This window comes from Chrysemys picta, chromosome 5 (assembly GCF_011386835.1).
Source record: "Chrysemys picta bellii isolate R12L10 chromosome 5, ASM1138683v2, whole genome shotgun sequence".
Classification (NCBI taxonomy): Eukaryota; Metazoa; Chordata; order Testudines; family Emydidae; genus Chrysemys; species Chrysemys picta.
The window spans coordinates 127,261,056-127,275,144 of record NC_088795.1 but is presented as its reverse complement, the minus strand read 5'-3'; the positions used below and the strand labels follow the sequence as shown (position 1 = coordinate 127,275,144).

The 14,089-nt window shown below is 46.2% G+C and overlaps 1 protein-coding gene across 1 annotated transcript; it reads right to left on the bottom strand.

The window, feature by feature from the left end:
- Positions 1-1,571: 1,571 nt before the first annotated feature.
- On the bottom strand, positions 1,572-9,642 carry NKX1-1 (NK1 homeobox 1). Its single transcript, XM_042855680.2, has 2 exons — positions 8,710-9,642; positions 1,572-3,560 (listed from the first exon to the last, which is right to left on the bottom strand). Exons 1-2 carry the CDS (start codon positions 9,179-9,181, stop codon positions 2,809-2,811), a joined length of 1,224 nt encoding a protein of 407 aa, XP_042711614.1. The 5' UTR covers positions 9,182-9,642; the 3' UTR covers positions 1,572-2,808.
- Between the last annotated feature and the right edge of the window lie 4,447 nt (positions 9,643-14,089).

The window sequence follows — 14,089 nt, the reverse complement described above, 5'->3', positions numbered from 1 at the left end:
AGCTGAGCGGAGCCGAGCCCCTGAGTCCTGGGCGGGGAGCAGCCTGGTGTGTGGCTGGGGAAGAGGGGAGCTGCCTTTATGCCTCCCACCAAAAGGGGTAGTTAATTTCACCCTCTTCTGAGAGTGGCTCGCTGTTAAAAATGCTTTTCTAGCCCATCCTCCAAAGACAGTGGGGCTGCTGCTAGCTGCCAGCCCCGCTCCTCTCCTCCCTCGGCTGGGACCTTTCAGAAGAGGTAGTGGGTGAAGAAAAGCCAACGGGCACCCTTGGTGAGGGTGGCATAGTGTGCAGAGAGGGGGGTATGGTGGGGGTCACAGGGAAAAAGAGATAAACCCGTCCATTGCTGTCTGGAATTAGATGGACTAGAACTGATTAAAGGAGGGAAAATTAATAATCTACAGCTCACTCGCTTGTTTGCATTTCTTAATATTATTCGGTGCCCTGGAAATGCAGCAGTCAGCTCTCTGGAGTGAAGGGATCCTAGACATATACATTTCCCTTCCCCAGTGTGAAGTATAGGATCAGATAGGAGAGCTGGGAGCGAGATAAGAACTTTGTATCCTCTTTAATGGGAGATTTATAAGCTTTAGTTTAAATGGCAAACTATCTTTAATAGTCAATGCGTTTTATTTTCTTTTTTTCCCTTCATTCTCCTGGATCCATGACAGAACATCCATTATTTAAAAAAATATAAAATAGGGGAAGATTTTTTAAGCAGGCAACATTAATTTTGAAGTTCAATAAAAAGCTAATGTACAGAAATTCAATTGATTTTTTCGCTAGTTTAAAAAGGTGCGAACATAATTAAACAGTTAATTTTTTAAATGTACAAAAACAACGAGGAGTCCGGTGGCACCTTAAAGACTAACAGGTTTATTTGGGCATAAGCTTTCCTGGGTAAAAAACCCATTTCTTCAGATGCAACCCGTACATTTCATACATGTTATGAAATGTACATACATCCAAACAGTCGCCGTGTCTACCGCTAAATCATAGACCCCGCAGCTTCAACACTCCGGTTTATATTTTATATCGCAGAGTTGAGGAGAGATTAATGAGCTCAAACAAGATAATTAGGAAAAAAATCGCTAGTAATGTAAAGTTCCCTCTTACAGCAAAGAAGAATAAAGTTTATTCGTGTATAAGTAACTATCCGCGTTTGATAGGGTTCTCAAGGCAAATGGGACAAAAAATGTTAACGAAAGGCATTGCACCTGCGTGTGATGTGTTAGAAAGCTACAGGAGGGAAGTGATTCCGTTTAGCTATTTGTTTCTCCTACAAAGTGAACTGAAACTTGCCGCCTCAGAGATTTCAGCGTTAAAAAATGAGAGAAAGACACAGACCCAGGAGGACACTGTTTACTTAAAGTTTATTGAGTGATTTAAAGTGTTTAGCAAACAAAGTGCTTTCTCTTTCTCTATAATTTTGGACCCCCATTCTTCCCATACCTTATACATTAATTATAAAGTTAAAACTTTCGTAACAACCAGAAATATACATAGATGATTAATGTAAAAAAATGCAACCAATAAATGTCTCTCTCTCCACCTGGTACTGACCAGACATGACTCCTTTCGCGGTCCATGGATTTGATTTGATTTTTACCTGTTAGTCGTTTTTTTTTTTTTTTAAAGTATGAAAAAATCGTGAGAACGCGAAAGAAAATAACCCATTGTCTTACCAACAATGTGGCGAAGTGACAAGCCTACAGTTTTCTATTTTACCCTGAGAGTCAAATGGGTACATAATCTTTTCAAGTCTTTTACAAGTGGCCAGACAAAAAACAAGGAACAGTGAAAAAATACAGATAACGATGATTTACAGCTACGTCTATTTACAAAGAGGAAAGCGGGAGGATTTTGTCTCTTTCTTCTTCCTCCCTCCCAGAAACCAACTCCGGACACGGCGTGTATAAAAAGGGTCGTAGAAATGATTGTAGGCCAGATGAAAAGTTGTTGCTGTGTCTCCGTGGGGAGGAAGGGATGGGAATTGGGGACAGACAGCTCTTGCTCGCCTAGCGAGAATGGGGCGTTCAGATCGGCGCCAGCCTTTGCCAACCCGGCTGCCGCCCTTTGACATTGCAACTCACGGTTTTCCCCGGCCACCCGCGAGCCTCAGTGTCCCGTCCAGCGGCCGCGTTCCCACGGTGTTAGGATGGTGCCGGGTTCCTTTGCCAAAGTTCCTGCTGGTTCTAAGGCGGAAGCCAACCTCGCTCCCAAGAGTTTTGCTCGTTTTAAATAATAACTGGGGTGAAAGGAACTATTCAGCGGGGGGGGGCTTTTAAAAAACAAAAGGCCGAACAAGAGTTTTATTTGGGAAATGCGATTTCATCAACTCTCTCCTCCCCCGCAGTACCCATTTCCCTCTAATGCCCCTGCCCCCCAAACTCAAGGGCTAGAGAAAGCGCGTCGAGTTCGTCAGGAGTTGAGCTCAGGCGGGTGACTGTTTTAGGGGTGGGAGGGCGGGGATGGATATATATTTTTATTATTAAACTATTATTATTAATAATAATAGTTTATTGTTGCTTTGTGAAGTCCTCTGTTCACTGCAGTCCGCGGGGCTGTCCCTTGGCTTCTGGAGGAGCCAGGCGCGCAGAGGGAATTCAGGGGCGTCTCTTGCCCGTTGGGGTGATTGCGAGTTCGGAGCGCGCAGGGAGAACTCAGAGCGGGCGCGGCGCGTAGTACCCATCCCACTGGGGCGAATGGGAGCTCTGAGCGCGCAGGGAGAACTCAGAGGGCGCGGCGCGTCGTATCCTTCCCAGGGTCTGCTGCTCCAGCGGCTCGCAGTCCCGGGGCGGGGGGAGGTAGGTTTATAGGTGCGGGGTGTAGAAGGCCGGAGCCCCGTAAGTCTGCGAGCCCAGGACAAAGGGCGAGAGGACGGCGGGGCTGGGCAGGAAGGGCAGCTGGGCAGCGCACACCAGCCCTCCGGTGGGGTGTCCCGGGTAGCCCCCGGGGCCGTGCATAGAGAGCGGGTTGCCCATGGGCGGCGAGTGGCTGAGCGGGCTCAGCCCCCCGCCCAGGCCGCCTCCCCCCAGGCCTCCTCCGGCCCCGCCGCCTCCTGCCCCGCCGCCCGTCGGGGCGCTGGTGTCGGCGCCCGGGTTCTGCTTCTTCCACTTGGTGCGGCGGTTCTGGAACCAGATCTTGACCTGGGTCTCGGTCAGGCTGAGCGACAGCGCCAGGTTGAGGCGCTCGCACACCGACAGGTACCGCGTGGACTTGAACTTGTTCTCCAGCGCCACCAGCTGCTCGTAGGTGAAAGCGGTCCGCGCCCGCCGGGGCTTGCCCGACTTGGAGTCCGAGCCCGTGCGCTTCCTCTTGGGCTTGGCCTGCGGGCCCCCGCCCGGGGCAGGAGGTTGGGCCGGCGGCGGCTGCTGGCTGCCCGGCTCCCCGTCCTCGGGGTGGTGGCCGGGCTCTGCCTCGCCGGACCCCGCCACGCCGCCCAGGCTGCTGCTCTCCTCGCTGCACAGCTCCTCCTCGTCCTGTAGCTCGCTCTCGGGGCTGGGGCTGGGCCTGCTGCTGTAGTCCAGGTCGCACTCCTCGGCCTTGTACAGCTCCCCATCCTCTGCGCACAAGCAAGGAGAGGCGTTAGCTTAGCAGCTCCCATCCCACCCTGCCCCAGCACCCACCCACCCAGCCTGGAGAGGGCCCTGTGAGGCCCCCAGCTCTACAGCCAAGCTGAAAGGGATAAGAAAAGATGGCCCCCAAACCTAAATCCAGGCTGTTTACACACACACCTACTGGAAAGGGGGGTGGGGGCAGAATCCAGGCTCCAGTGGGGCACCAAATGCGAATCTGCCCTCCCAGCCTCCAGTCCAAGCTCCTTAGGCCAAGCCACCCTCTGAAGGAGAAGTAGAATTGTTAGAGGGCAGGGGGAAGTTGGCAGTAAATTGCCCTGTTTTCTTTCCTCAAGGTCGCTGCTGGGCCTCAAACTGGAAGGACTTGGAATGAAGGTGATGTGAGGTTTCCTACATTTTTGGGGGGTACACAGCAAAATCATTCATCCTAAGAGAGGCACTTTATAAACCCTGTCCTACCATTCTTGCAGCATGAGGGAGTCTCCCATATCCCCTCCCCAAGGGAAGGAAAGGTGGCAGGCCTGGAGCAAATTCGCCCTTTGCAAAGAGGAAATTTAGGGAGAGCCCTCTTGACCTGAAAGGATTGCGTTGTAAAGCTCTCTGGGAGAAGATTTTCCTTTGAGTCGTGAGTGGTTTCTGTCCCTTGTAAACACCATACATATGTACTAAGTATTTAGATGGGTAAATGGGCATGGGAGAGAAGATAAACGGGGCTTGCAACAGTTGCTTTGTAGATCACGGTTTATATTTTCCCTTTTCACTGTAATCCGGATGGCACAAATATTGCAAAAATTCAGAAAAATAAATTTCAGTGAGTGTAACTTTCTAAAACGTTAGGGGGTCTGTCTCTATTGTAATAACTCTGAGGGAGGAATCTTCCATCCATAGGTTCTCCGAATAGGAAGTCCCGAAGTGCTTTTTAGTAAGAAATCACCTTTGTCTAAACCTGGGACACCGTATATAATAGCTTCCAATCCTAAAACTCTAACTGACCAAGCTAAACGCTTTACAAATATAGAACATTACTTAGTGGACAATAATGAGAAGTCCTACTTTGTAATCATTCTTTGTTCATCATCCGAATTAAAAATGATTGTGAAATGCTAAGGAATAAAATTGATCTCATTATTGCTTGTAGAAGCAACCACAGTATCTTCCATGGCACTTCTTTCCAGAAGCATCAGGAATGCTAATATTAAAATATTGAAATCATTTGACATTTTTAGAAGTTAGACATCTCTTTATACAATGGCTTCAGAATAGAGATTTGAAAAATTAGGGCTTGAGAAATGAACAATAACTAATATGGAACATTTTGGAATGACACAGTGGTTTTCTGTAGGAAGAAAAGAACACCCTTGCTATTACTTTTTATTTTAGTTATTTAAATTATCTGCATTGATGGAAGATTTGCTGCCTTCTGTTTTGGCATGTTTTTAACCGTTTCTGTGCCTTGTTTGTTCTCGTGCTGTTCCTAAGGTAGAAGTATTAAACTGGAGTAAATACTTGTATTGATTAGCAGAGCAGATACAAACTTAATTAAACTCATTTTGTGTAATGTACAAACTAGTTAACGGTCATTTAATTTATTTGGGTTTATATTATGCTCCAATTAACGGGACTCCAAATGAGAACAAGGTAATTATCCGATATTTAGGGCCGTTGTACTTCTGGGGAAGATCAAGTCGTTATGAAACCTGAAATAATATTTGTAAAGGAGTCGCTTCTCCCTGTGGATCATGCCTCAGACATTTCTGACACCTTGAAGGCCGGATGCTGTATTCATTTGACCATCCCAAAGTCCCAGAGAAGTAAAAAAGGAATTTAGGAATACATCAAATGCAGGATCGGGCCTCAAGCTGGAGTAAAATAAATAAAATACTTTGTCCTCATCACATTTAGATACTTCTAAACTTCCTGAATCAGTCTGCCTTTTACACCTAGATAGCCCACTATAGCTATTATGTGTAAAACCCCCCTCCCTCCCACAAATTAAATAGCGAGTTGATCATTATGTGTTTACTTTAGTCATTTCAGTTCCATAAATACTACGGCTATACAGTCTCTCTCAAACTTTGCCAAATCTTAAAACCAAATGCTGCATATTCAATTAGGTGATTATTTTTAATTGAGAAATTTAAAAAAGTGAAAAGATTTTGTTCTGCGAAATAAGCTGATTTCGGCTAAGCCTTGGATATTGCTTGCTCCCTACGGGAAAGAGAGAGAGAGAAGTTTATTATAGTCACCTTAACCCGCAAAACCAATGTTTAGTAATCTGGGGACTTTTTAACGAATAATACTTTCCATCTTGGTGTTAAAAATTAGAAAATGGAAATTTGGAATTATGACAGATATATAGAAATATGAGACTATGGTTAAGGGGGTTTTAAATGTAAAATAGTGTATGAAGATGAAATAAAGTTCAAATAATCTACATCGAGTAGAAATTAAATTATAGATGGATGCCATTGTATATGATATTTTTGTACACACACCTTTCCACATATTCTTGTTGCAAACATATACGAGTGTTTATATGTGTAGGGGTAAAAATAACAACATACTTACGTTCAATACAGATGACACAGAATGTGTGTGTTGATTACTTTAGGGTTTTTTTTTTGGCAATAATTTCTAAACATTCCCCAGCCCCTCTTCAATAAGGGAATATTAAAATATTTTCTAAACAACAACTGCACTGGTAATTGTCCAAGGCAACATCACTCTGGCTTTGCAACTGTTAATGCAAACCAAATTAACCAGAGTTTTGTCAATTATTTCTAAAACTAAATGTGTTCTGCAAGATTAACTTAAATATTTTCTATTTTCAATGTAGTTGTACTTTTTCTGGGTGTAGAGAATCATAATGATTTTCGGATCATTTTCCCCACCCCCATTGAACTAAACCAACTGCTTGATCTACGGTTACCCAAGGTGATGGTGATGATGGGACCATAATGCGATTAACTTTCATTATTTCTGAGTACTCACAAATCTATTTTTGCATGTTTCTAGCTTTACAAAATATTAGCCTAGTTAGGACCGAAGAGATAAATCGTGCAAAATCTCTAGGCAACTTGTCATTGGGCAAAGTTTAGTATTGCATGAGGTTTCTAAATATATTTACTATTAGAGAAATGAATGATAGAATTGCATTTCTCTCCTTGTCTGGAGATAAAGTAGAAGATTGGTGATAGGCTGACCTCGTCGGTCTTTCTGATTGAACAGATCTATTTAGTATGACAAAAGTCAGATCTGTGTAGACAAATACTTACTTTAGGTGTACTCGGAGTTTTAAAAATCTCTTTGGAATTCTGTTTACGTCTAGCTCCTGCTATTGCTTTGATGATTAAAAACAGCTCTACTATAAAGGGGCTTGTGTTAAAACAGGTAGAACTAAAACCTATTTTACAGCCTAATTTTAATTGATCTAGGCATTCTATCGCAGAATTGTAAAGCACCCATAGAATTATAAAGACACCGATCTCTCTGGTAATCCTATCCCAGAAGTTTATTTTCCAGTCTTCAAACACAACCCGCTGCTGTCCCACCCCTCAAAATACAGAATATCAAGAGAGATTTTTCATGTGTGCTGTCTTTTCCCGGAAGTGCTCTAATATCCTCAGAGTCACAGCGTTTAGAGGTGAGAAAGTTGGAATATTTGGACCTGGAAAGAAAAAGCAATCTAGAGCTTGGGTCGAATGCAATTCCCGATCAATAGCGAGCCCTAATAAGTGTAATAGGTTTTAATCGAGTAATTATCCGAATTTTGACCCTATAATTTAGATGTTAGGAGAGAGTTTGCAAGGTGCTTGAAAGAGATATGCACAATTCGATAATAGGATATCGACCCAGGGAGTCCTACATGCCACTCTGGGGCGATTTCCCCCATTATCCAGCCTCTTTACGCTGCTAAGCACATTTTACCTTAAATGTAATCGAAGGAATTTAATTGTTTTTCCAGAGATAACCAGCATTTTGTCACAATTAGTCTGATTTGTCCTAAAAAAGCCAAGGGGAGAGAGAAAATTGAATCTGTCGCCCAGAGCAACGCTCAGCAGGCGGGGGATGGGGTGGAGAGGGGAGATGGTTCTGAAGGCTGGGGGGGGGGGAGAGGGGAACATACATAAAAGTCATAAAAGCGACTTTGATACTTGGAAAATCCAGCCAAAGTGGGACTTATTTGATGATCTGAGAATGAATTTAAAATCCTGTTGGGCCTGCTCATTCAAATGGCCTGCAGCCCCCTCAATTCTCTCTGCAAGTTTGCTTCAGCAGTAACTTACACATGCCTGTTACCCTCGAGGACAAAAATAAGACACCAGGACGGAAGCTGTTATTCTGTGATATAATGCGGAGTCCGGTTCCATTCGCCCCCAGTAATCAAATGAATTCAGTGAGGCGTGATGGACCAGGTACATTTAATACAACATTACCCCCTGAAATGTAACGCTTTCTAGCCAGATCGCAGGCACCAGAGCCCAGGAGGAAGGCGCTTGACTTTTGCTAACTGTTTCTGCCCCAGATTTGCGTTTGTATTTCCTCGTTTGCAGAACTGCAGCTAAAGTCTGATTGAATTGTCAAGCCACCTGTTCGGGAAAAGGAAAGGAAGGCCCAAAGGGTACATTTGTCTGAGAGGGCATGCACACCACACCGTCTCCAACTTGGAAGTAGTGCCCAGCATTAAACTTTACGCAACTGAAAGGAGGGCCAGGCCAGAAAAGTTTCACCTTGCATTGGGCATATAAACCAGCAGACATCACATACGTTAAACCAGTCAGACCTCGCTACACACTGAAACCACCCACTTTAATAAGTGGGAAGAGGGGCTTATAAAATGTTATGCGTTAGTCCCTCCGCAGTACCTATCTCACTGTACATTCTTAGCCAAGTGTAGAAGCAACAATTAAGGAACATTGGCCCTTTACAGCAGACCCCCACGTGCAGTTGCGCCCTTTATTGTATCTGACAGAAGGCAGTGGTGACGGTGGGTGTCTCTGAGACTCACCTTTAGAAGCATGTAATCACACTGCATAATATTTTCAGGCGCTCTTTAGCATTCCCCCCCGTAGTCGGCTATTTGCTCCAGACACGAGTCAGACACTCTGTGGAGGTTAACATGCAAAACGTACTTACTGAGTAAGTCCGAGGACTTTTTGCACGTTTCAAAATCTTCACTCAGAGCCTTTTGATCTGCTAGTTCCATTCCTGACTCCTCGGGTTTATCCTCTGCCCCTAGAGTGAATTCGCTCCCTGCGGGTTTGTACAACACAGAACATTGCCGCTTTTTGCTGTTGAATTTGTTGGGATCCAGAATGTCCAGCACTGAAAAAGAGGTGGTTCTGTGGACCACGGGTAGGGCTGCCACTGCCCCCTCTTGTCCAGGGGTGTTGCTCTGATTGTCGCCTGGCCTGTCTCTATTTCCAGGACACGAATAGACGGGGAGGTCGTTGCTGGAAGAAAGTCTCTGGTCCCCGTGGCTGTCCATGCTTTCCCCGTGAAGGCAGCCGGACACTGGCTCCACTACAATGCCAGCCTGGCTTTCTGCTGCTGCTACTGCTGGGATAGAGATGTCACTCCCCTGAGTCTTGTCTCTGCTCACATTCATGACTTTTCAGAGCCCCTTCCAATTGCAACTCTTTCCCTGTCTGCCAACTTCAGCGGGAAACTCCTGTCTTGCAATCAACGCGGGAGCTGCTTTGTGTATCGTTAATTTAGCGTAGAGGCGAGTTGGTTCCTTTAGGTCTACAGGATTGCACGTGGCTAGGTCCAAGCTGAATTGGATTCTCCCGTGGATAAAGGAAGTCAAAGGGTGATGCTCCACTCAGTTGCTCCTTCTTTCTTCTCATCATCCTCACAGGGCTACCTAAACATTTATGCCCCCCCCCCTCACTCACTCACACACACGGGCAAGGCTGTGTCTTATTTATGCATTCATATTTAGCAGTGGGTTGTAATTGGCTACAAATTAATCCCTTGCCCATAATAGTCAGTAATCTCCATCACTGGAGGAGAGAGACACTGGAAGTGTGTGTGGCTGAGAAAGGGGAGGGGGGCGGGAGAGGAGAGAGAGTGAAGGATGGTGTTGGCTGTGATATACTTAGCTGTCAGCTCTGTTTCAGCACACCTCCACTCATCTGGAAAGCATCTAAATAGCCTTATTTGGCGAAGTGGGAGGAGAGCGCTTTCTTTGAAATAATTGCGGGATCAATATAAAGAAGATATTATACACGCCGTATGGGAACGTAAGATCTCCCCTCCTAATGGTGTAGTTATATGATCGAAAGGATATTATTTGTGCTCAAAAGTGTGAACAATCTCACCTGTTTCATCCCCCCCACCCTTGCATTATTAAATTAGAACAATAGAATCAAATTGTTGTCCGAGGCTGACTGCTTTGAATTATACCGAGTGTATAGGCACATACATACACACGTTGTCCCTCCCCCCACCCCATTAATTAAAATTACATACCAGATGAAAGTGCCTGGAAATACTAAGAGCAAAATAATACGCTTAAACGACACAAGGCAAAACACGACGATCAATACATCCTAAATAACTGGGGGGGAGGGGATCTATTCTCGTCCCACCTAGAAATAATGCAATAAACACAGCCCATTCTCATTTCTGAGAAACACTCCTTCATTCATGGGGTTTGAATGCAGAAAAAAGGAAGAAATTAGGAAAAGCGTTGACTCTGAACTACAAAAATCTGTTTTCCTTTCCTCCCCAGTTTTCTCTGTGTGCGCGCGCGCTTTGACCATATCAATTTCATTCTTGTTTTGGTTGTCCAAATGGCTGCTTAGTTTGAATTAGCTGCCAAAAAAGGTAGGAAAATAGACAAAACATCAAAAGAAAATTAGATTTTTTTTTTGTCTTTGAGGCTGGTGACACATACAAGGACAGGTCCTTTGCAATTACCGCGGGCAATGATCCTTTGGAAAGCAGAAATTAAAAATTGGGAGAAATAATGGGTAAAACAATCAGCTGTAATTTTGGTAGGGGTTGGACATGATTAGCCCATCAATGGGCTGGGCCCAGGGGAGTTCCTGGAGCGCTGGAGCCCACAACACCTCCCTCTCATATATTATAGACCAGCCCTTAGATTTTAATCAGACACCACAACAGTGTCCTTCCTCTTTTATTACTTTGTTATGCTTTATCTTTAAATTATAAATCACCTTCTGGGTGGAAATGGTATGTATAATCTCTGATCATGTGTAGGTAATTACGTCCTCCCTCACTTCCCTGACCTCACTGCCACACAAACACAGCTCGAGCTATATAGTTTTAATATAACATTTGGTTGTTTTTTTAAAAGCTTCTCTTTCTTCCCTTCTCCTGGAGTTGTGTCTTTGGTCTGATCTTTAGCTTTGGGGCAATTTCTCTTTCAATACTTCTGCCCGCAGCCATGGGAGATTGTTTATGAAAAGGCGATGTGTTTTAGGTAGACGCCAATGACTTTGATCAGATTTCCTATTGTCATCGTCTCAATTGGTACCTTCTCGGGAGGGAACACGGTTTTTAGGGGGCGGGGATTCTTATCTCTGGAGTACATTGGCGTCCTCGTAAGTTTCTGCCTGGGCACCCACCAATGTCTGGTCTAAATTGCAATTAAAACTCTGCGCTCGAATGTCCTAGCGGGGCCTATACAACACAGGGACCATCGACCAGCACTGCTATAAACGACAACAGCAGTTGAATTAATAATCATTTAATAACATATACAGGGCACAAGGCTGCACAATAAACGCTCCGAGGAAGGAAGGAAAGTGAATCTGAGCCCCAGATGTCGCGTAGAATAAATCTCTCTCTTTCTCTCTAGTGTACTGCTAAGACTCGCTTTCCATACACGATGCCGTGTGTTTATTTTTTGATGTACCCAATCAAAGCGAGGAATCAAAAGGCGGTGATGCTCTCGGTACAAGTGTAAAAGTTTTAGGGAGCAGAGAGCGCGCGATTAATAGAGACACAGCTGAGCATGGCAATGGGGTAGAATTCTGCTCCGAATTCTCCCTTTCTCCCCAGAGTAATAAACCGAAGCGGACAGACGCCTTTGTGCGCGCGCGCCCCTGGGTTTTAAAGCCAGTGTTATAAAGATGTTCTATTGCTCCTAATCACAATTGATTGTCAATTAGAGCCTCATTTGTGCAATCTCCATCCATCTGCCATCTCTGGTTATCTGTTCACCAGAAAGTGAGCGCTGATTATGGGGCACGAGATGAGTTGTTGTGACATGTAAATATCGCGCTCGTGATCGGGGCGGGTGACCACTTCCCTCTTGCTCGGAGACAGTCCTAGTCCTTGTCCTTAAAAAAAGACACCAGCAGCATCACAGCCCGGGGGGGACGCGTTCGGGGAACGCATGGCTTGGAAGGGAAGGTGGGGCAGGGGGACTCGCAGGAGGGTTAGATTAACACCAATTAAATGCCATGTCATCAAACCTCTGCCCCTCCACCACCCAGGAGAATGGCTGGCATGGAAATGGCTCTTTCTTTAACCCAACAAACCAACCCTATCGGTTTTACAACTCTCCCGATAGCGATCTCTGTAGTTAGACTGAATTATATCTGCAGGGAGGGGATTTTTCTAAAGCCGGGAGGTGCTTGTGGTTAGATAGCACAGAACGGGGCAGCCTTTGCTTCCCACAGCAGCGTGGGTGAGATGCAGTGTGCAGAGACCCCCTGACTCCCTCCTCCTTTGGCAGGATGGTCGCCCCCACTGCAGCCAGTCTGGGAGATACTGCTGGTATAACACCGACGGCTGGGGCGGGTTTGCACTGCGGGCGGGTGCCCGGGGAGCAGGGAGGTAAACGTGGAGCCCTTTCAAACCATGTTTACACCCCAGGTCTTGGGGAGGCCGGGAGAGCAGAGCAGAACCGCTCGGTGCCAGGGGCGATGGATCCTTTAGGGGATCCCAGGCCCAGGCTGCTGGGCTTAGGGACGGGAGGAAGAGGGCATCATTTTGCCTACGAATGAAACAGCCCTGACCAGAGCAGCTGGCCAGTGGAACCCATCACTCTGTGGGGCTTCCCCTCCACCCTCGTGCAAGCCACAGGGGCTGGCTAAAGGGAGAGCGAGAGGCTAATACTTGGTGGTGGGAGGGCTGCCACAGAGCGACAGTCTCCCAGTCACCGACAGAGGTGAGCTGGGTCTGTCCTGCCCCATCCTCAGCAACACCACGAAGGGAGAGAGACGCCCTAGGCTCCTCTTATCTCAGATCCGCACAGGCATCAAGCTCCCAGGGACATTTTCAAATGACTTTTGGATCTAGAGGACGCTCCGTCCCCTTCCTTCAGCCCGCCGCAATGACCTCTGCCGGCGAGAGAGGCCCCTAGGCCAGACCCTCTGTCCATCCCCCTGACTTCCTAGCCGGTTGTTAAAGCTACACGTTTACTGAGAACCAAGCTGAGATAAAACTGCTCCTTCCTCCTGATCCCTGAGTTGTCTAGGCTCAGACAATGCAGCCTGGCTCCTCATTGCATTTTCAACTGGAAGATGATCCTTAGACACTGAACAGCAAAGCGAGCTGCATAAAATCAGAGCCCCCTTGCTGGCCTGTGCGGCCATGGGGCTGGCTGCACTGACATGCGTCTCGTTGTTTGTCAGCACAGAACATTTGCATTTAGTAAATATCAACCTTAACACCCGGTGTCCCCCTTCTGCCTGGATGTGCTTTGCAGCTCTATAGAAGGGACTGGAGCCCTCTGCTCCATTCGACTCAGCAGGAGTGGCGGCCACGAACACCTCCCTGAGCACCGGCTCCAGCAGCCCGCACCGGAGTTTTTAAGCAACAAATTCCATTTTTTTTTAAATAGATTTCTACAACTCCGGTCAAAAACCGAAGCTTTTCTTTTTGGCCATTCATCATTCCCTTCCAGCAGCGCGGATCTCAGGGTAATTAGGGGCATTTATCGTGGTGGTAAAACAGTTTAGCAGTTCTTGTTATATTGGGAAGGTCACTTTGATGGATTTCCATGGGGGAAAGGATTGGGAGAGGAGGGGGGGGGGCTGATTCGGGGTGGAACAGGTGCAAGAGAAATCCGCCTCGCTTCCCCCGCACTCTTGATCGGTTTGCATTGATCAGAAATGTGCCCTGGGAGCAATGGAAGGTCACTGAGGATAAAGTCTTTCCAGTATCTTTCCTGAGTCGATGGAAACACATGGTCCCTGCAACGCGGAACATCAAGTTGGAGTTAACTCCCGTCTGTACAATCCAGATACACCGCGTGGGAAGGAAGCCTGGATGGCCCTTCCACGCCCCCCTACCCCCCCACAAAAGTAACACATGCAGAAGAAAGACTTTTCAAATCCCACCTTTTAATTTAAATCGGAAACTCGCGCATTTTATCCAAAGGGTTTGGAGGCCAAGTGACTCCAGGAACTTTGGAATCCGACTGAGTTTTGTCCTGTCCTTTAAAATATCTGCGCGATTAGGAAATTTTCAGACCAAGATACATGTTTTTTTTCTAAGAACAAAGATCTAAGCTACCTACGGCTAATATTAATTCAAA